Source organism: Lolium rigidum, chromosome 7 (assembly GCF_022539505.1).
Source record: "Lolium rigidum isolate FL_2022 chromosome 7, APGP_CSIRO_Lrig_0.1, whole genome shotgun sequence".
NCBI lineage: Eukaryota > Viridiplantae > Streptophyta > Magnoliopsida > Poales > Poaceae > Lolium > Lolium rigidum.
This window is the reverse complement of record NC_061514.1, coordinates 221,643,489-221,667,187: the sequence shown is the minus strand read 5'-3', so window position 1 is coordinate 221,667,187 and position 23,699 is coordinate 221,643,489. Positions and strand designations below refer to the sequence as shown.

The 23,699-nt window shown below is 45.5% G+C and overlaps 1 protein-coding gene and 1 non-coding gene across 3 annotated transcripts; both read left to right on the top strand.

Moving 5' to 3' along the window:
* Window positions 1–219: 219 nt before the first annotated feature.
* On the top strand, window positions 220–9,943 carry LOC124679213 (probable folate-biopterin transporter 8, chloroplastic). Of its 2 annotated transcripts, XM_047215011.1 has the most exons (3): window positions 220–797; window positions 8,690–9,784; window positions 9,817–9,943. In XM_047215011.1, exons 1-2 carry the CDS (start codon window positions 305–307, stop codon window positions 9,748–9,750), a joined length of 1,554 nt encoding a protein of 517 aa, XP_047070967.1. In that variant the 5' UTR covers window positions 220–304; the 3' UTR covers window positions 9,751–9,784; window positions 9,817–9,943. The 2 variants fall into 2 exon arrangements, with proteins under 2 accessions (XP_047070967.1, XP_047070966.1); XM_047215010.1 differs by having other exon boundaries at window positions 221–797; window positions 8,690–9,943.
* Window positions 9,944–15,508: 5,565 nt separating this feature from the next.
* Window positions 15,509–15,579, top strand: TRNAG-GCC. Its single transcript has one exon. It is a non-coding gene; the product is annotated as a tRNA-Gly (tRNA).
* The last annotated feature ends 8,120 nt before the right edge of the window (window positions 15,580–23,699 follow it).

Genomic DNA, 23,699 nt, shown 5'->3' with positions numbered 1-23,699 from the left:
GCAAAGGCACATCGCAATACAAACGACGAAAGCAACGCACATGCCTGTCTCGCAAGACTAGGAAAGCAGCATTTCCGGCTAATCCCGCTGGCACTGTACCTGAGCATCCCATCGCCTTCGGGCCTGGAGCCCTGGACCCTGGGCCTAGATGGAAATTCCTGGTTTCCAGCATCCCCGGGTGGCGCCACACCCACACGGCGCAAACCGCCGAATCGAGGCAGCGCGGCCTCTGTCGCCTCCGGAACGCTCCTTCTCCCGCCGCGACGCTTTCTCCAACCCACCTTTTCCCCGGCTTCGCCTCTGCATGTCCTATTCCTCCCCGTCGGCGTCCGAAATGCTCTGCCTCTCGCCGTGCGCGCCGTGCCCCCATCGGCCATCCGCAAGGGCCTCGACCTCCGTCGCTGATAACACGCACCGCGTAACGCTGCGCCTCGGCACGCCAACCCCGCGGCGATGCCGGCTCGGGAAGTTCCAGGGCTGCTCCGCTGCGGCGACAACCGCGCCTATGGAAAAGGCGGCGCCGCCGCGGACGACAGCGGAGAGGTGGGGGTCGTTGCGAGAGATGCGGCGGGTGTGGTGGGTGTGCGGGATGGGGTACTGGGTGCAGGGCTTCCGGTGCTTCCCGTGGCTAGCGCTCAATTTTCACCTCACGCGCGGGCTCGGGCTCAGCCCCGTCGCGCTCCAGCTCGTGCAGAACGCCGGCAGCCTCCCGCTCGTCGCCAAGCCGCTCTTCGGGGTTCTCTCCGACGCTATATACATCGGCCACCAGCACCGACTCCCCTACGTCTCAGCTGGAGGTAATTCATCAGCCCCCCCCCCCCTTTTTTTCCTCACTCCGATAGTCCGATTAGGAACCTTTGTTCTTCCTCGTTTATATGTGAAATACTCCCCAAACAGATGTGAGATTGAGTTCCTTTCGGCTTAAAAATCTTACTATCTCAGAATAAGTACTAAATTGAATTAATGTTTGAACTTTGAAAATCCATGCTATTGCTGTGAAAATTATGTATGCTTTCCCTTATTTTCTTAAAAAATAAGGATAAAATGAAACGAGAGCTGTGGAAAATAGAGCTCCTGACAGTGACAACATTCCTACCTATCTCTCTGAAATTAGGAGTCCTTGTGGAAAACTGCAGCTATTGTCGAATTTCACTGTTATTGGGATAGTATTTCTCTCAGGAGATTATTTTTTCTATTTAGTGTATTATTAACCAATAGAGTGGTCGAACTAATCCTTTGATTGTTGGCCAGTTGTTGTATTGCTTTTAAAGTCATATCTACTACTGTAGTCTGTAGTATGTAGTCGGCACCTGTTCTAGAGAAAGATACGTCTCTGGAAGCTTCATAGGTACTGTAGCGGCCGGCACCTGTCTGAGAGAAAGATCCGTTTTCGAAAGCCTCTTAGGTATCCGGTCAATGTAGCAACACACTTTCCTGCCCGATGTGTACTTGCTCTTATTGCTAGTCACACATTTTGAACTTTTCCTAGTTGGCAAATCAAAGATTTCCCTTATTCTAGTGGTACCTGATAGATGTCTTACTTATACTGGTGACCACACAATGGCAAGCAGGCATTCTCATAGGGCACCCATATTCTGGTGGTCCACTAGTCTCTGAAAGCTGCGAACGTAAGTTTACTCACCTTTTTTGCCAGTTTTCGTTCCACACTTGGTTTTTTCGTTAGGCGTAATCTCTGTTACCTGCTGGTTTCATTTCATGTCCGTGATTATATAGCAACTCCTATACCCTGTTACAGTTAATGTTAAATCAAAACCTGCTGCGGCGTGAGTATCGGCCAAACTGAATAGTCATTTTTTGTTAAGTGGTTATCTTTCTATGCTGATAATCTCTACTCTGAGAATTAAATGTTAATTACAGATAATGTTTGTTAAGTAACGAAGTCAATTTTTTTTTGAAATGGAACATTCGTATTCCATTACGACACAGCTAAATTGCTGGTCACCTCACGGGTTACATCAGCCGGGTAGTTCGACATCCACAGAGAATGGTCGCCATGACTAACAACGGTACCAAAAGCAGCCAACACATGCGCTGGTGTGTTACAATCTCCCGACACATGCATAATACGAGCCTCGATGAAACGAGTACTCATACGGAATTTCAGTTCACTAAAGAGGATTCCCAGGGGAGCATGATCATACGTCGATGAGCCCAAAACTTGCACAAGCATAGCAAAATAAGTCTCAAATAGTACCCGCCCAACACCAAGATTGTCTGCAAGATTAGAGGCCTTCAACATTTGTACAGTTTCCGCATGCAAAGCATCTGCAACATTATCAGCTGAGCTATCTCTGCATATTGCACCCCAGCCTTCTGATTTCAGATCGGCTGTGAAGGCAGCGTCCACGTTGATCTTTACAAAGTCGCAGGCAGAGGTTGCTAGTATGACCGCTGTTTGACCGTGACATTTGTCTGTTTCTTCAGCTGTTCTGCCCATTCCCCGATGTGGCGCCAGACAGTAAACTGGAATTCATTTATGAGCTGAACCCCTCCTTGTGGTTGCTCTTGTTTCTTTCAGTCCAACACCACAGAAAAGCAATCACTAGCATCTTCTGTTCATAGGGCAATTCTTGTACCTCGGCAAGGATATCCAGGGGTGCAATATGTTTGAGCATCGAGAGTCTGACTTCTTGTAGCAGGATGGCACACCAGCGTGCCTTCACCTGTTTACACTTTAAAAACAACTGCCCTCCATCTTCAAAATAGTGGTGACAGACAGAGCAGAGGGTGTCCAAGTGCACTCCTCGCCGTGCAATATTCATCAGTGGAGGGTGACTGTTATGTGCGAAGCGCCACATGAAGTGATGCACCTTAGGCGGACATTGAAGCTTCCAAATGCTTCTGAATAGACTACTCCTGGATTCACAGTTTGCAGAATCTCCACCACTTTCTCTTATAGACTCTCGCTGTTTCATATTAACATGTACCTTGCATGCAGATTTAATGGAAAACATTACCATGTTATCAAAGTGACAGGCAACAGTATCCTCAGAATCTTCACATTCGGGGATCTGCAAATTGATTCAACATCTCTATGGAACCACTGTCGAATCAGCAGTTCATTTCACCAGCCTGTATTGGGATCAAGAAGTTCAGCAACTAGATTCATTGGCGCACCTCCTTTATGTGAGCATGAACGCCGAGAAGTACCCGAGGACTCCACGGGTCCTCCCACACCTTGATTTTTGTCCCGTCATCGACTCTCCATATGATCCCTTCTCTTTGTACATCCAGCCCTTTCAGGATGCTACGCCACACATAACACATGCCGCATACAGGAACTGTGTTCAACAAATTGCCATAACGGAAATATGTCTCCCTCATACTTGGGCACATAGTGATTCCGGTGCTTGAATAAGGCGCCACCCATCTCTAGAAAGCATAGCCAAGTTAAAAGAGTACAGATCTCGGAAACCCAAGCCTCCATCTTGCTTTGGTAGCATCATCTTCTCCCGACAACCCAATGCATCCGCCTCTCTTCATCTTGTTCGACCATCTTGCATACATCATCACATAGGGTTTTTGATAGATCAAAACAGGTCATTGCGTAAGTCGGGATTGCTTGGGCTACAACCTTTATAAGAACTAGATGATTCCCTGCGCGTTGATTGGAATGTTCATTAGATTTTTTTTTAGAAATGTGTTAGTTTTATTTGGTTTGCATCACCTATATAAATACATTGGCAAATATATATAGAAGGGTTTGTATTTCTCAAATAGAGAAGCTAGTCATTTTTTCAAGGAAAACAACTAAATGTTTTCGATATAAATCTTGATCCGTAGTGCTTGATAGTAAAATGCATCTTTAAAATATGAGCTTAGTAGTTCAAATGAATTTCCATGAAGAAATAAAACGATAATGCTGATAAGGTTAACAACAACAAATTTGAGACGGGAGACCAAGCGTACTGCTCAACATACAGCCTATACATTAGTGTGTGGATGTTTTCCTTATACAGTGATGAAAAGCAATAAGTGGAAACCGATTTGGGAGGTATCCATTGAAATGAAGTAGCATGTCATACAATCGCAAGTTAAAAATAGAAAACTAAGTAAATAAGTGACGAAAAATACATAGTTATTATAATACGTGAGAGCCAACTCTATAAAGTTAACCAGATAAACCTTTCACCTTAAGTAAATATCATTTGAGGGCTCGTATGAACGGCTCCAAAATTCTTAGTGAATCCTTTCATCTCCAGGATTCCGATAAATCCATCCTTCACATTGATATGCTGTGTAATTCCACTTTATTTGTTGCTCTAGAACACAAATCTAGTATGCATGCATTAGTTTACCTTCTGGAAGTATAGTTTACCTTACTGTAGTACCGACATACCGGGCTATGGAAAGGGCACTGAAAATCATGTTCAATGTGGAGATAAAATAAACCACCCATAGCAGTAGTACTCCATAGTGATTTACCCACATCATCAGAAATAATAATTTGATTAACTACTTGACAGCATTTGAAAATTGCGTACACTGCACTGTCCAAGTGAACTACACGTGAAAAAGCAAAGATGAACTCACATGTCCAGAGTTCCAAGAACCCAGGAATCTTTGTTCACCAGCTGTCTCACACGACTCCGTAAAAGTCCAATCGTGTCCAGAAACATGCAGTAATCATGTCCATGCCAAACAGATAGATGGAAAATAGCTGTGTGCCTGTGAGAGAGAAGAAAGTCAGGAGAGATACAATATTTCCTGTTCACGTGCAATTTCTCATCAGTCCCAGGTCCTTGCAAGCCGGCCGGTACTCATTTGCAATAATCAGCCATGGTTTGAACCAAAATCCCCTGTAGAAGAACAATTAGCCCGACCTGATCCAAATTAATTAACACCCATCAAAGGTTAGAGTGTGGCTTGCTCTGAACACAGCCTAACGATGTGTCTCCCCATACGCGTGCTGCATGTAGGCTACATGTTGTCATACACAACTTGTCGCCACTCTACTCCTAGCCGCTGCGATCATCGCCTGCGACTGCGAGGACGGAGGGAAATAGACGTGAGTATATGCAAGGAATTCAGCGATGTGAATAGAGCTGGTTGAAGCGGCGCACGATATTTATAACAGAAAAAATATGTGCGAACTTCTTGTATGTCTCGTCAGTTTTGTGTGACCGAAAGGATGAGAGTCAGTTTCATGGGGAAGGGGAAGAGGAAGAGAATGCCTTATTGAGGAGAATATCAAACGTGGGTTATCGGTGGCTGCACAGGTCAATGGAGAGAATAAAGACAGTAGAATGCAGGCTAACTTTTACGATTAGGCTAGATTAGTTGGCATTCAACTGAAACAAAAAGCACCCAGGAACTAAACGGGTTTAGGCACTAAATGGGACGTGCTGATGACCTGACGTGTGTTGGCAAGTTAGTGGGCGCATGATGATATGGCATAGCTGCATGTTGAGAAAAATAGGATAGTGGGGATGATCCTCTTAGTTATATAGGATTTCTTTCCCTGCTTTTGAAAGAAACCATTCCTTCCAACCCTGAATTCTACTCCAGATTCTCTCTTTGACATACTCAAAGCATTTCTTTCTAGATCTCCCTGTAGAGGTAGGCAACCCAAGATACTTTCCCCCCTCCACCTCCGCACCAAGACCCAAGGCTTGCAGCGCAAGTTCTAGTGGATGAAACTAGGGTTAGCGTAAATAGGAAGTTAAGAGTTATGGAAGTAGACTTTGGACTCAAATGAGTTTAGAATTAGTAGGACTAAGACCGGGTACTTGCGATGCGATTTTAGTGGTGTTAGGTGCGAAGACGGAGATGTTAGTTTAAAGGGACAAATAGTGCCTAAGAGGGACACCTTCCGATACTTCGGATCAATGTTGCGAAGCAATGATGACGTCGACGAGGATGTTTACCATAGGATCAAAGCGGGATGGATGAAGTGGCGACAATCATCTAGCATCCTATATGACAAGAAGGTCCCAGAAAAGATAAAAGGTAAGATCTATAGGATGGTAATCAGACCGGCGATGCTACACGGAGCAGAATGTTGGCCCACTAAAAGACAACACATCCAACTATGGAGATGCAGATGCTACAGTGGATGTGTGGCCATACAAAAAGGACCGGATTATGAACGAGGTAATACGTTATAGGATATGGGAGGCAATGGCCGATGAGAAGTGGCCCAACACCGACTAAGGTGGTTTGATCATATCCAACGAAGACCTCCAGAAGCACCAGTTGACAATGGAATTATAAGGAGTATGGAAAATACAAGGAGGGGCAGAGGGCGACCAAAATTGACATCGGAAGAGGTCATAAAAAGAGACTTGAGTGATTGGAATGTCCCTACAGATTTGGCTCTTGATAGGACCTCATGGAAATCAGCGATCGATGTGCCGGAATCTTAGGGCATCTCCAGCGGCCCTACGCAGTTTAAACCCAAAATATGTCTGTTTTTCTCCGTTTGCGTTGGGCCGCGGACACGGAAATGGCTGTCTGACCACGTTTGTCAACGTTTGTCACTTTGGCTCGGGGTTATCCCTAGCAGCCCGATGCATTTTGGTTCGGGCGATCCATTATGATTTATTATTTGACCTCACTTTCAACACAATCTCCTCATATGTATAGGAAAAAATAATGTTGCAATCAAATAAATTTAAGTAGCTTTGTACCTTTATTACATCTAAATAAACGACATAGTTCACATGCAATGTTGTGCAGGAAGAACATAGTTCAGAATTAAACAGACAAAAATAAGATGGGATGACTACTACTCATTATCCTCATGGTTTTCAAATGCCCACTAATGCTTGATCGGATCCTCCTGAAGATGATTGTGAATGTTGCTATCATGGAGCTCAAGGTACATATGGAGGAACTCCTCAAACGTTCAAGCCCTAGGCTATGGGTCAGCTATCTTGCCCTGAAATTGCCATCCTTGGTCATGGAGGTTGTCGTCACACTTTTGCTCAACGATCATATTGTGCATGATTACACAACAAGTCATCACCTCCCACATGGTCTGAAGGTTGCATGTTCTAGCAGGGTGACGAAAAATAGTCCACCAAGCTTGAAGCACAACAAATGTCGGTTCTACATCTTTCCTAGATGCCTCTTGTTGTTTGGCAAATCTCTTATTTTTCTCTCGTTTGAGGATCTCGGATCAGTCTTCACTATTGTGGCCCAGCTAGTATAGATGTCATCAACTAGATAATATGGCTTATCATATGCATTGCCATTGATCTCATGGTGAACCACAGGAGCATTGCCTTCAACAATCCTAGAGAATACTAGAGAGGGATGGAGCACGTTGGGAACCGACATGCCAAAGAAAGGGTACCAAATCCACGAATCATGTGATGCAACTACCTCAAGAATGATAGTGCATCTATCCACATGCCCGATATATCGCCTCTGCCAATGCAAATGGACAGTTCTTTCACTCCCGGTGCATGCAATCTATGCTATTCATTAGTGGAAACCCTCTTGCCTCATTGATCGATAACGATCGGGTCTCTCAAATAAACCTCGCCGACCACTGTAATCATGGCTCGGTAGAACTTGTACATCGCGTCAAGGCAAGTGGTCTCGCTCATTCGCAAGTACTCATCGATAAGATCACCCAACGCTCCATATGCAAGCATACGAATAGCCGCGGAACAGTTCTTGTAAGAGGTGGAGCCTACCTTACCAATGGCATCAGGCTTGCATCTTAAGTAGGGATCGTGGTCCTGACACCTAGTAGAATAGTCAAGAACAAGTCTCTTGCCATCCGAGAGCGGCGGCTGGAACAGGTTCACGTTGAACACCGGCTTCGTGGGGTGGAAGTAGTCCCTCCGGAGCAGGTAGTTGTTAGCCTCTCAATTACACGCTACATTGACCTAACGAGGCCTCGTTGAGCCCATGCGCACCGGTTACTGCCGCTCGGTGTGGTCATGAATGAGGGTGGCCGCGGCAATCATGAACTCCGAAATGCGGTCCGACTCCTCATCCGATGAGTCTGTCCATGACGGTGTTGAAGTTGGGTTCATCTGCGGCCAACAAGGAAGAATCAATGGCTAGTCCACATGGCTTAGATTGCCAAAAATGGTCTAGGTTTTCGTGCCTCAAGCTCGGCCTCGCAATTGGCCGAATAGGTCCTGGGCATCGATGCCGGGTGGGTAGGTCCGAGTAGACGGGCAGCAAACAGGTCCAGGAGAGATGCTGACAAGTGCTCTCTAGGGCACTAGCACCAATCTCGGTCTCCAACAAGTTGTGGCTTGATAGACGGCGCTGGCAATGGCGAGGGGATGGGGAAGCAGTGGCATCGCTCTAGGGTTGCAAGGGGCGGGAGGGACGCGATTTGGTGGCTACTGCGTTTGGTTTTTAGGGTTAGTTGAGGGGGACACGTGCGGATGCGGCTTGTCTCCGCGCCCGACGCATTGCCAGTCCAAATTTGGGCCGGGAATGTGTCAGCACGGACAAGCCAGCCACTTTGTGTTGGGCCGTTGGGCAAGAGTTTTACTCATTTTCTGTTCGTGCGGACCGAAACGGACACATTTTGTCCGTTTGCGTCGGGCGCTGGAGATGCCCTTAGTTTACTTGTTTTTTTTTCTCTATTCTTGTTTTGGTTTACTTGTGTTTCCGCTGGGTTTCATGTCTAGCCTACCCGAGTTGTTGTTGTGTGTTAAACTGACTTATGCTAAAGTTGGCTACTCTTGTGTGCTTTCAGCATTCCTGCAGCTTATTGCTTGGGGGACACTTGCTATCATGCCGGTTACGGGTGACACATTTACAACTGAAATGGTATGCATTCTGATTGGAAATCTCGGAGCATCTGTGACGGAAGTTGTAAGTGATGCTGTTGTCACGGAGTTTAGTAGAACACAGAAGAAAGGTGTACTACAATCTTATGCATTCATAGGTCTTGCAGCTGGATCCCTCCTAGGGAACTTGTCAGGTGGATACGTTCTGCTGAGAACACAAGAACCAAAGACTATGTTCACAGCATTCTCAGTCCTCCTTGGCCTTCAACTAGCACTCTCCATGAGTACAAAAGAAACACTGCCAAGTTCCCACGGCAACTCCAACAGTCTTCTTGTCAGAAGTTCTTTGTCGGTCAATCTTCGCAAGCAATTCTCGAACTTAATGACAGCAGTCCGCAAGGAAAGGATATTTTACCCACTTGCATGGATCATGACTTCGTTTGCTGTTGTGCCTAGTTTTTCTGGAACGATGTTCTGCTTTCAAACACAGTATCTGAAGCTTGATCCATCAATCATCGGTCTTTCAAAAGTAATGGGACAGGTCATGGTCGTATCTCTAACTGTACTTTACAACCGCTATCTTAAACAGATCCCTTTGAGGCGCCTTGTGTGGGGAGTTCAGATAATGTATGCTTTCGCAGTTCTGTCAGAATTGATTCTAGTGAAGCAAGTGAACCTTATGTTGGGAATACCGAACGAGATATATGTCCTCTGTTTCTCAGCTCTTGCTGAGGCAATTGCTCAATTCAAGGTCCTGCCATTCTCGATTTTGTTATCAAGCCTCTGCCCACCTGGTTGTGAAGGTTCGCTCTTTGCTTTCTTCACGTCTGGGTTGGTGCTTTCAGCAATACTAAGTGGCGTGTATGGCGTTGGGTTGTCTGCCCTGATTGGTTTGTCTGCTAGGGACTACTCGAACTTGCCTTTGGGTATTCTGCTGCAAAGTTTGGCTGCATTGTTACCCTTAGCGTGGATATCTTTTGTACCTGAAAACTGGACTGGGGATGAGAAGATTGTAAAGCAAAGATGAGCACATTGACATCAGATGTAGCATAACATTAAAGATCTGGATAGCTTTTTTTTTTGAGAATTAAAGATCTGGATAGCTAATGAGTGACACTGTACAGGACTTTCCCCCCAGGGAACTCTATGGAATTACATGTATAGGTATCCAAAGGTGATCTTTCTTCACATCAATGTACTGCGTATAGCTCAAATGGTTTTTTGACAAATAGTGAACAACCATGCCTGCTGAAGAAAGTATTTTCCTGATGTCCTTTTTTGTTTATTTGTTTTAGAATGTGAAATAGCGTCATCAAGTTACTAACTTACTACCAGAAAAAGTATAGCCACAATATCACTAGCAGTGGCGCACCACTAGCAGTAGCCCACCACTAGTGGTGCACCATGGGAACCATGCGCCACCATGGCATGGTGCAGCACTAGTAAATCTGGGCATGGTTTAAAAATGGGCAAAATTTACCACCCGCTAAGCAATCGTGTACCATGGCATGGTATCTCAGTGGCGCACCATCAGCACACTCCCTTGTGGATTGTCTTTCTACTTTAAATAAGAAAAAAATTGATAAAGTTTAAAAATAAAATCTTTCAAGATATCCATGTGTTATGTCCGGGGCGTATTAGGTGGAAATGGCCATATCCTGAAAATCTGAAAATTTTCACTTTGGACCGTTGGATCCTGTACGACTGGTTTAGATGCTCACATGACTACCCTCTTGTCATTTTACAAAAAACCACCCGCAGACACTTTACAATTTGCATTGAGGTCCTTCGCATATATTGTCTTGAAAAATCAGGTCCGCTAGTACATGTTGTGCCTTAGGGCATCTCCAACCGCGCGACCCAAACGGACGCGCTGGGCCGTCCGTTTTGGGCCGTTTGGGTGGCCGAGCGGACACGCGGACGGAGCCCCGCGTCCGCGCGTCCGTTTGGGTCGCGCGGTGGCCCAACGCTGCAGAAATGGGTTGCGCCCCCGTATTGTATGATTTTGCTTGTAAATTGGCTATAAACGTTAAATAAATTATAGAAAATGTTTCAAATGCTCAAAATTTATTACACAGTACATTGTCCACGCAATCAATGATAAAGTATTATTCAAATAAAATGTAAAACCGTTACAAATGCTTTAGGCTTCGGGATTTCCATCACCATTGTTGTTTGCAGCATTGTTGCCTACATGCTGCCACATGTGCTCGATCAAATCAGCATGCAGCTGGTTGTGTACAGACTAGATCTCGAATTTCATGGTGTGCATGAAGAATGTCCTGGAATGATGCTTCGGACCACCTTCGGGAGTAACCAACTCTCCCTAGCCCTCCCGAGTCATTGTCAAAGAGTGAATCATCCCGCTCCACCTCAACAATCATGTTATGCATGATTACACAAGCGGTCATCACCTCCCACGGAGTTTGCACATCCCGGGCTCGGTAGGGTGTCGGACGATAGCCCAACGAGCTTGGAGGATGCCAAACGCCCGCTCGACATCTTTTCGGGCTGCCTCTTGCTCTTTGGCAAACCCTGCCTCCTGCTCTGAGTTGGGTTTTCGGATTGTCTTCACGAGTGTAGCCCAAGATGGATAGATACCATCAGCAAGGTAGTACCCCTTGGTGTAGTGGTGGCCACTGATCTCAAAATCCACATCAAGGGACTGACCGTAAGCTAGCCTATCAAACACCGGAGAGCGCTGCAGCACATTGATGTCATTGTGCGAGCCAACCATTCCGAAGAATGAGTGCCAAATCCATGTATCCTGTGAAGCAACAGCTTCAAGAATGACTGTGCACCCCTCGGAATGACCGTTGTATGCCCCCTGCCAACCAAAGGGCAGTTCTTCCACTCCCGAGTGCATGCGGTCTATGCCGCCAAGCATCCCAGGAAACCCCCGGAAGCATTGATTGACAACGAGACGAGTCGTGTCCTCTGCGATGAGGTTGCCGGAGAGTACTGTTCTCCGAACGAACCGATCACTGCTCTGCAGAACTTGTACATCGCTTCCAAGCCGGTAGACTCACTCATGCGCATGTACTCTTCTACTAAATCACCGGCAACGCCATATGCGAGCATCCTAATCGCTGCCGTGCATTTCTGGTACGAAGAGAGGCCTACCTTGCCAATTGCATCCACTTTCGCGCGAAGTAGTCGTCGTACAGCTTGACGCCATCCATTATCCGGCGGAACAACGGCCTGGACATCCGAAAACGCCGGCGAAACAGGGCCGGCGTGAACAATGCCTTGGGTTGGAAGTAGTCGGTGAAGAGCTGGTCGTGGCCGCGTTCTCTTTTGCGGTCCAAGGCGGCCGCGCGCCCCGGCAAGGACCCCCGGTGCATGGGGATCTGCGAGACAATGTGCTCGTGGATGATCAGCGCAGCATTCGTGAAAAATTCGTCGTCGGAGTCCTCGTCGGACGACGTGTCGATGAAGTTCTTGAAGAAGTAGTCGTCGTCGCTGTCCACCATGATCTACAGATGAAAAGGGACAAATTTTAGATCGTCCATTTCATCGAACACCTCGCAGGCGAAGGCCATCCAATGCGTCCGTAGGGACCTGCAGGCAATGGCCGTCCCGGCCGACTTGCAGCCTGGAAACACGGTGCACGAGAGCTCACCTCCGGCGGCAACGGCGCAGCTGCTAAACGGCGGGAGGTCTCGCGACGGTGAGAGGACAACAGCGTCGGCGACGACGGCGGCGTCCTCCGACTGCGCTACGAAGCGATGAAAGCAGCGCGGGGCCGCGACCTATGCTTCCGCCCTCGCTTGCCGGCGTCTCGACGACGGTGGCCGGCGTCGACGCCGCTCACAAATCGCCGGTCCTTGGCTGGCGGCGGAGCGGCGGGAGATGTGTGCGAGGGGTTTATGTTTTGGAAGACAGACAGGCAGGCCAGGGGCGGACAAGGGGAGGACGCGAGCGGCCAGCATTTGCCGTCCGCGGCCACGCAAACTCGCCCCAGATTTGGGCCGGGTTTGGGTCGTCCCGGACGCCGCGGCCATCCGTTTTAGGGATGGGTCCGCGCGCTGGGCCGTGTTTTTGTCCGGCTCGACCCATCCGGACGCGCGGGCGCGGTTTGGATCGCCCCGTTGGAGATGCCCTTACGTCCCTGGACCTTCCTGTGCCACCTTTGCTTGTTCCTGGATCTTCCTATACCACTTAACACTTCCCTTGTTTCCAGAATATGGGCTGAAGGCTGACCGGAATTTTTATGTGAGTAAATATTTGTTTCAGTTACATTGTGTAAATATTTTAGTTAAAGTTAGCAGTAGTGCACCTGGCAAGTAAAAAGAGAACTAAATAATAAAACTGCATAATCAATTAATAGATAATTTCCAGATAATGAAACATGGCATCATACATCAGGTAATCTAGGTATTATACAAACTTCATAAATTGTCAACCCCATAAGTAAAAAAGGTATCAACTAAGCATATCTACTTTTCAGGAACCACCCATCAGTGGCCAGAATAAAGTTTGCATTCATATTAGTTCTAGGAAGTAACAATCAATACATAACTTGCAGATAATATACATATTTCTAATATTACGAGACAACTGGTCAACTTCTATCATGCGTCAAGCGCTTCTAAATGAACCCAGTGCGTTGGTGTGCTTCAAATATCTGCAAAATAAAATTCACAAGTTTCCTGAGAAGACAACATTTAAAAAAAAATCCAGAAAATTATGTATGCAGAAGTTTTTGTGTAGCCCAGGAACATGAAGTATTTCACATTGAGAGGCTGCAGATCTATTCTTCTCCGATCTGTGCATACATTCAGTAGAGACATTCTACATCAAGTCGCCATTGTCTCATTTTGTACTACCTGTGTTTACCCTGTTGTAAAATAACACTTACAACGGTGAACACCAGTTCACTCAGTATTCAGGCACTGAAGCCAATGTAATTCTGCAAGGCAATAACCAATATATAGACACGTCCAGACTCCAGAATTTGAAGAGAAACTACATAGGCAGAAAGAATGAACCAAACCTACACCAATGTCGTTTCATCATAAATCAAAGGTTGTAGTCTACTGGTTGTAGGTCCCATTATTTCGGATGAAACTAATGTGGCTCCAGTAAATGCAAACTATGGAAGATGACTCAACTGGTTCAGAATAAGGAAATATGCTATGTAACTAGATCAACCGTACAGAAAAACATTGGCACAAAGATTGTTTGAAGTTCGTAAAGAAAAACCAACAGTATGGGTATATGACTTGTAGAAGTGCTCAGCATCAGCCAAATCTTTGAACTGCATGCCTATGGCTCGCTTTTTTGCCTCATCACATTCCGGGGTCCAGGACGTCACCTGAAAAATTGATTATAATATCAGCAGAAAAATGTATGTGAGAGGGGAGAGGTAAACGAAAAGACTAAAGTCCAGATACACGCACACAGAAAAGATAGTTCTTCCTGCTCGTTGGTGTACAGAAGTCGTCTGATATGGTAGAGCTCGCTACAACAATGGATTCAACATCATCACACTCATTTGTTTCCACTGGGCATGATGACATCTCACTCGCCACGGGATCCATGAGAGCTGCCATTAATTATTACGTATGAAAATCAACTAATTTAGCATGTACTACAAGAGCAACAGCATTCATTTAGTGTACCTCAAGGGCTCTCGAAAATTTTGAATCCCCTTCAGCAAACATGGTCAAATATTTTTTTGTTTGCACAAAGTATGATCATGTTTGTAGTACAGATAGGAGGTGAGAAACAAAAAGAGTTGCCAACAGAAAATTTGTATCTAACTAAAGCATAGTTAGAATTTATTCTTATTCAAGATCTACAAGACTACAACACAGATCTGTACTTCAAACATCATCAAATTAATTAATAGTGTTTCCCAATATAATAAGGTTACTAGTGGCATGTCAACTTCCATCATTACTCTATGTTAAAATTAAATTGCATGTCAAAGTTAGCATGCACAGAGAACCGGAAATGAGCAGCGACTTGATATACTGGTGTGCATACATTGGTCAATCTTTTTAGTTTGCACAAAGTGTGAATAAGGTGAGAAACAAAATGGTTTCACCAAGAAAATTTGTATCTAAATAAATTATTAATAGTTAGAAGCCTATTCTTATTCTGGATCTACAACACAGATATGTACTACAATGATCATCATATTAACATAGAATTTTTCTGAATGTAATAAGGTTACTCGCTGCATTATTGAAGTCTGAAACGTACATCTATATATATCCAAATTACTGAATGCCTGTAAAAATTGTACTACATTTGAAAGGCTTTCAAAAACAAGCACATGAAGTTTGGCTAATTAAATACTGCTATAAATTTAGGCAAATATGCAGTAGGATCCTCCTTATAGCAAACCGTGTGTCAACTTGAAGACCAAAGAATCGGACTCATTTCTGGCGCACGCAGGCAGAGTTCATTGTTGGCATCAACTGGCCACATCAATAAACAAACAAGATGAAAGCTAACTTGACTCATGGATGAACCTAGTCTGCTGACATGGCAGCTAGCTTGCCAAAACTAATTAACCTTACTTGGACTCAACTAATTACCTGTGATGTTTTGTTTTTTCTTTGAAACCTGTGCCTACCTAGATAAAATTAGTAATTTTGTTTCAGTCAATTTCAATCATCATCAATAAAAAAAAATTGCATGCCGAATTTAGCTAGCACAGAACTTATAAAAATAAGGAAAACTCTAATCTAATATAATAGAAAATGAAACGAAACGGTCGACCCAGACATAGACGGTCGACCCAAGTGGATATACGCTATAAAATATATAGCGTAGCGAGCGTAGTTCAATGGTAAAACATCTCCTTGCCAAGGAGAAGATACGGGTTCGATTCCCGCCGCTCGCCCACTTAATTTAGTAAAGTACTATGATAAAAAGTTTAGTTTAGTTGACTATTTAACTACTTATATTAAATTAAGTATTAATTAGAATTAGGTGTTAGTCTAGTACCGTATCCCTTACTATTCTTACCTTTCTTTTGCATCCCACTCAAAAAAGGGGGCCCTACAGAGCCGGAAAGGGCTACCTAAATCAGGTATTTACTAAGACAAACAAATCGGGTATTCACTAAGACAAACAACTGGCAAACTGCTTTTAAAGAGGAGGACTGCGCCTTTACTTTCATTTCATTTTTCTTTTCCGCAAGGTCAGGAGGGGTCCTGCATGTTCTTCTTGTGGAGGCAAGTGCCTTCGCAAACTGCTCAATTTTGCCCTCTAGGGCCGGGAACTCGTGAAAAGGAATAGCGACTTGACATACTCATGGACATGTATTGGCCAAAGTTTTGAGATGGTTAAACTCTATTAGTGATGGCACAGAAAGAAATTTCTACAAGACTAAACTCACCTCGTGGTGGACGAACTGAATAGAAAACCCTAGATCCAGGTGTCCACGCATAGTCCAGATGACCTATGTGGTGGTGGTGGGAGAGGACCTAACAGCGCGCTGCGGATGAGAAATGAGGCCACGAAATTCCAAGCGAGGGTCAGCTACGCGTCGGAGGCGAGCTGGGCTAGGCCGGCTTCGTCAGGTCGCCATGGTGCTCATACCGGAGTGGGGAGCGGAGAAAGATGAGAGGACGAGTAGATCATGAATGGGAAATTCGTTCTGCACCAGACACAAACGGGGCAGGGACTGAGGTGAAATAGGAATAGACGTATGGGGGTGGGGGGTTATGTGTAAAGTTCACGGTGGCTGAGTCGTAGGGAGAGATCTGACCACTTATAGCAGATCCAACGGATCTGGTGGGCATTTGCAGATTTGCAGAACTGCTGAGAATCCCTTGGGGCCGCCGTCTTTCCTGCTTGACACGTGTCTAAATATACAAGAGAGAGAAAATTTCCCGTCCTTATCTCCAAAAGCCCCTATCTCCAACTACCCCGTACATACGTCACCGACGACACCTGTTTGGAGCTCCACCACATCCTGCCCCCGTCGCCGGAGAAGACGACGACGCCGGAGAAGACCTCATCGCCGGAGAAGATCGCGCTGCCGGATCCCCTTGCAGCATCCCGGTCTCCGACTAGCAGCACCGTCAACCACGACGACGCCCGGTCACGAGCACCGGTGGCCAACGCCGGCCTGTCATAGCACCGGTGGTCGTCGCCGGCGCCACCCCGACATCTAGGAGTGCGGCGGCTGCTCGCTGGTGCATGCCTGGCCGCTCCGGGGCCCACCGATGGCACAGCTCCCGCGAAGGGCGGCAGCGGTAGTGGGGGATTGCGGCTCCGGCGCCCGCCGATGGCAGCTCCGGCGGAAGGTAATTGCAGCACCGGCGCGCGCCCATGGCAGCTCTAACGAACTGGATTTGCAGCGCCGGCGGTGATACATTGTAGCTCCGGCGGCGGGGCTTGCAGCTCGGCCGACAAGCATTTGCAGCATCCGCGGTAGGGGATTGAAGCTCCGACTCGCGCCATTGCAGCTTCGAAGGCGGGCAGCTCGGGCGATGGGGACTTGCGGCTTGCACGGCGGGCATTTGCGGCATCGTCGATGGGGAATTGCGGCTCCGGATCCCGACCCTCTGCAGCAACGACGGCGGGGTAGACCGTCGGCGGCGGGAGCACCACCTTCTCATCGCAACTCCGGCGTACACCGTTGCGGCACCGGTGGCCGTCGTTGGCGGCTCTGCCATCCACGGTCCACCACTCGCATCACTACATGGCGCACGGGCGAGCTGGCCTTCGTCCTCGTGGCCGTCGAGGAGGGAGCACCGACGGCATGCTCCTGCAGGGCGCCACACTCGCTCCCGTGAGGTAGCCTCCGCTCACATCTCGCCACATCTCTCACACCTAAGTTATATCTATTCATGTATTCATATTTATTGTGGTTCTTTTTTCAAAATGCCTGGATTTTTTAGTGTACATCTATCTAAGAAGGGCTTAAGAAGGTGCTGCCACGTTTAAAAAGGAATCAATAATGAACGAAAGTTCACCGAAGCCTGGCTTTTAAACATTTGTTTCCTGAATGATGTGTAATAGTTCAGGATCTACTATTCCTGTAGTATGATGTATGCATCAATTGAACAATTTTCAACTGACTCCACATATCTTGCTAGGATCTGTGTACTTGCATTGCCGCAAAACGATGTGTAATAGTTCAGGGTCTACTATTCCTATAGTCATATGTATGCATCAATTGAAAAAAATTCATCTAACTCCACATATCTTGATAGCATCTGTGTTATGCATTGCTGCAAACCATACACATTACTTCCAACCATTCTGGATTTTTGTTTTTTAATTCAAGGTTTTGATTTTGTATTAGCACAAAGCCTTTAGGTTTGACCAATTTCATGCAAAATTCTACAAAAATATCTAATTTTAAGAATAATTCATATGATCTTCCTGATTATGCAACATAATACATTATTGATATGAGTTTTAGATAGTACGTACTGTGAAAAATTGTCTTCATAGAAATTTCCGCTGCAACGCTGCAGGGTAAATGACTCTTATCAGCTGAATCAAATTCCAGAATTCGTGAAACCTCATGTATCAATGGATAAAGGCAACTGTACGGTCTTATTTCTGGGATTCGCGTTGGGTCTACCATTCGTAGTGCATGACCCACTTTGCAGAACCATCACCAGATAACAAAGCTGATGCAACGCGCTTTGTATAGGGGTAGGATGCGCGCATACCATGCGCCATGGGAATTGGATATATTTGAGTTATGTCCGACTACATGAATTTTTTTATAATTATACAAGTTTGGTGACATATAATTCATATTTATTTACCAAAATGGTGTTCAAAGTATTTTCTTATAACCATTCAAACTAATCCGGATGGAGCACTAATGTACAAAATTGTTATACAAAACTTATGTTCTAAATCAATGTGGTGTTCAAACTTTCAGCCAACTTAATTAAGGTTATATTCTCAATTCAATGGATGTGTAAACATTTGAGACATGGGAACACCAACTTAAAACCTTCCTTAATTACTATCGATCAAGTGAGCTTTTGTGAAAACAAATTTTATGTGTCTATGTGTATCGATATCCTTAATAATTTGGCCAAAATTAACTTGGGATTTGCTAGTTATCGGTAAGTAAAAAACTAAGTTCATGCATAGTCAAGTCCTACACCATTTGATTGCATCATGATGGGATGCAATTTTGGTTTCAATTGAGTTATTTAGTTGCAAGTGGAGTTAAAACCGAGTTTTTTAAAGTTACATGTGGGGATGCAACTAATAAGAAAATGCAGTAGGCCGTTTAACACTGAAGAGCTCTTGCCAAACATAAGTCATTAGATTATAAAACATAAAGTACACTGAATATAATTTTGAAAGGTTGTTTAGCCCGTCATTTTAGTGAAACAATTTTGATGCAATAAGAATTCAATCTTTTTTAACAAAGGAGGGGCTCCGAAGGGCCTGGATCCCATTAAGTGCAACAGAGGGGTAAATATTACAGATGGGACCTGAAAAATTTAAAAATAACAGATAGGTAATAGATTTTGCATGAGAGTGCTTACAAATAAATGTAAAAATGCAATCACGTCCTCTGATTCTCCTACAAAGAAGAACCTCTCCGGCCATGGCCATGTTCACCGCCGTCGAGGACAATACCACTTGGCACTGAGCCGACATTGAGCTTCATGACGAGCTCTATAAATGGCCTCTACATTGAGGTTGAAGAAACGCCGGCGAGCATGGCCACCACATGGCCTTCAGAGTCGGCCAACAATCGAGAGGTCGTCGTGTGTACTCCGGATCGAGGAAATCCCCAATTCCGGAGCAGGTCGGCTCCAGCGAACGAATGCGGCATACTTCCATGTCCTCGCAATGCCTCCACTACGAGCGAGAGAAGAATAGCAGGGTTGCGTCCGGCTCCGATGCCCAGCTGGAGACACGAGCCAAACTAATTGAAGGAGTTCATGTCATCACTCCATCCAATAAACTCGCAGCACCTCGCCGCCACATGCTCGATACTCTTCTCTACGACTTCCCAATGCAAAATCATCAATTCTCTTGGAAAACCCAAACATTGCAGTCAACGATCACTTGGGTTGGAAACTAATGCAAGCTCGTACTCCTACATGATAGCAGGATTTTGTGAAGTTTTTTAATTTAATTGGTCAAACATGCGAAGCATGTGCCATTTACTAGTACAAGATAGTTCCCCTAAGTAGTACCAGCACATAAGTAAACAAAAGAACTAGAGTCATCATCATACTGAAACAACAATCTATTCATATGGCGGCTCTTGCATCAACCTTTGAACATCATATACCTGAAAAGATGAGTGCAGAGTTTCTGCTCGTGCTTTCACCTGTTCCAAGATCGTCCAGTTGATCTCATGGACATCTGCATCAGCCAAAGTGGGAACCAAGTTGCATGCCACTAGCTTCTTCACATCAGCAGCAGCATGTAGGTCATCTTGAATTTAGAATACCATCCTAGGTTCATTCCTTTGTTCCGCCGAGTGGCCACATCCAAGTCCTTTTGAAGTCTCCTAATCTTAGCTTCCCCCGTGCCACATCCTTCTATTTTGTTCCTAGAAACATTTTCATCAGTGACACTCGCGACATCTGTGCTAAAATGTTGTTTGGCAGGGACATGAGCGATCACTTGCTTACGCGAGTTGCAACGCATAAAATCGGTCAGCGAAGGAAATATGTTGGTTGATTCATGTCACCACTTGAGTGACCCATGAGTTTCTGAACCTTAAATGATGGAGTCTAAAACTTTGCAACAAAAGGGTGTGTGCATCCTTTGGATTAAGAGGCCGGGGAGACCCCACTTTGAAGGAAAAATTAGGAAATCTGAAATCTATATCTATATATATACCATCTATACCACTCCAATCCACTATATAGTGTACCAGTAACTTTGAACATCAACCATTGGATATAGATAGGCAAATCCCAACATTGTTGATGGTTTGATCTGTTTCATTACATTAGATTATGTCATGTCTAGCATCTAGAAGATTCTATTGTTAGCCCTTAGCCCCATGAACACTAGTATAAAATTACCTCCTTAATGTTCATCTTAAGAGGAACCAGATGTGTTGATCCTAGGTGGCCCCTTAAATGATTGCTCGCTAGACCAATAGGACCAAAGTATGCCTCCTTTCTACCAATGTCTGCATCATCGCACGCTCAATGTCTTTGCTAGGAACATGAGCGAGTGGCTTGCTTCGCAAATCGAAGTTCATCAAATGAATCAACAAACAACACATATGACTAGCGGTGCGGTGATTTTTCCTAATCTTAGTCGCATACTCCTACACGGTATGCCGATTGAGGCTGCAAATATGTTATTCCGCGAGATATTTTGCCTCCAAGAATCTTCGTAGGAATTCTCGAGTGGAATATCTAGCGAGGCATTACAAAAAAATATGCTACTAAGCGATACGTCTCCGACGTATCGATAATTTCTTATGTTCTATGCCATATTATTGATGATACCTACATGTTTTATGCACACTTTATGTCATATTCGTGCATTTTCCGGAACTAACCTATTAACAAGATGCCGAAGTGCCGGTTCTCGTTTTCTACTGTTTTTGGTTTCGAAATCCTAGTAACGAAATATTCTCGGAATTGGACGAAACGAAGACCCGGGGGCCTATTTTTCCACGGAGCTTCCGGAAGACCGAAGAGCATACGAAGTGGGGCCACAAGGTGGCGACACCACAAGGCGGCGCGGCCAAGGGGGCCCGCGCCGCCCTATGGTGTGGGCCCCTCGTCGGGCCCCCGACTCGCCCTTCCGCCTACTTAAAGCTTCCGTCGCGAAACCCCGATGCGAAAAACCACGATACGGAAAACCTTACCGAGACGCCGCCGCCGCCGATCCCATCTTGGGGGATTCCGGAGATCTCCTCCGGCACCCTGCCGGAGAGGGGATTCATCTCCGGAGGACTCTACACCGCCATGGTCGCCTCCGGAGTGATGAGTGAGTAGTTCACCCCCGGACTATGGGTCCATAGCAGTAGCTAGATGGTTGTCTTCTCCTCATTGTGCTTCATTGTTGGATCTTGTGAGCTGCCTAACATGATCAAGATCATCTATCCGTAATACTCTATGTTGTGTTTGTCGGGATCCGATGGATAGAGAATACCATGTCATGTTAATTATCAAGTTATTACATATGTGTTGTTTATGATCTTGCATGCTCTCCGTTACTAGTAGAGGCTCTGGCCAAGTTTTTGCTTTTAACTCCAAGAGGGAGTATTTATGCTCGATAGTGGGTTCATGCCCGCATTGACACTGGGACGAGTGACGAAAGTTCTAAGGTTGTGTTGTGCTTGTTGCCACTAGGGATAAAACATTGGCGCTATGTCCGAGGATGTAGTTGTTGATTACATTACGCACCATACTTAATGCAATTGTCTGTTGCTTTGCAACTTAATATCTGGAGGGGTTCGGATGATAACTCGAAGGTGGACTTTTTAGGCATAGATGCGGTTGGATGGCGGTCTATGTACTTTGTCGTAATGCCCAATTAAATCTCACTATACTTATCATGTCATGTATGTGCATTGTTATGCCCTCTCTATTTGTCAATTGCCCGACTGTAATTTGTTCACCCAACATGCTTTTATCTTATGGGAGAGACACCTCTAGTGAACTGTGGACCCCGGTCCATTCTTTAATACTCGAAATACAAATCTGTTGCAATACTTGTTTTTACTCGTTTTCTACGCAAACAATCATCTTCCACACAATACGGTTAATCCTTTGTTACAGCAAGCCGGTGAGATTGACAACCTCACTGTTTCGTTGGGGCAAAGTACTTTGGTTGTGTTGTGCGAGGTTCCACGTTGGCGCCGGAATCCTCGGTGTTGCGCCGCACTACATCCCGCCGCCATCAACCTTCAACGTGCTTCTTGGCTCCTCCTGGTTCGATAAACCTTGGTTTCTTTACGAGGGAAAACTTGCTGCTGTGCGCATCATACCTTCCTCTTGGGGTTGCCCAACGAACGTGTGAAATACACGCCATCACTAACAAGCGACGGAAGCAAGCAATAAACTAGTTTCGGAAATAAAATACATAACAAAAGCTGCCGGACAAAGTGTTCAACCTTGGTCGACTGGGGAGGTGGCGCGTTGGCCTTTCGGTTTGGTTTGGTGGATCATTGTGGTGCTTTGTGTACTAATCTCACCGGCCAGTGCGATGGACCAGTGAGTCGGGGAAGTAGATTCGACGAAGCAGACGGAGTGTGGTTGACGGCGTCACTGAGCTGGCTCTGGCGAGGTGGATGTCGGTTATGGATGTAGTACTAGACTTGAGTGAGAGGGAGCGAGACTAGAGCAAGGTAGCGAGAGAGTCCCTAGAAGATAGGATCCCGCCAATATCCTGCAAAAGAATTAAACTAGAAAATCCCGCCAATATATGGCACCAAAATATGCTGCTGAATTGCGGGCAGCTCATAGCTTGTGCACAAATAAAATGGTAAAATCCAAAAAAAAATAGTTCAAAAAAAACTCTAGTAGGCAAAGTCGCTAGCTGGCCATGAGAAGATGCACTCCGCAAAAAAAGTGTCTTGATAAGCTAGTCTTCTATGGATCTTGCATTAACCCTGCTCGATCAAAAGGTGGGTACAAAAGACAAGAAAATTCAAAAAATAATGGTGGTAGAAAGATATAAACTCTCATATGTAAACTCTAAACATGGCCAACACAAAAACATGTCTCATATTATTTGTACTTCCTCCGGTCCATATTACTTGCCACTAAAATGGATGTATCTATAAATACATCCATTTGAGTGGCATGTGTATGGATAGGAGTAGTAGATCAAGGAGTTGCGAGAGCTTTCCCTTAGAAGCTAAAATATGTGAAACAATGGAGGAAATAAGGTGAGCAGGAGGAGGGTGAGGACCATACATGATATCAGTACTTCCCCCAAGTCGAACTGCTCCTCCTCTTGCGCAAGGTGGAAAAAAGGGTCTTTGTTTTTTTTTTACTTGATGAAAAAAGGATCTTCGTTTAGCCCCGGAGTCTTCGCATAGAACCT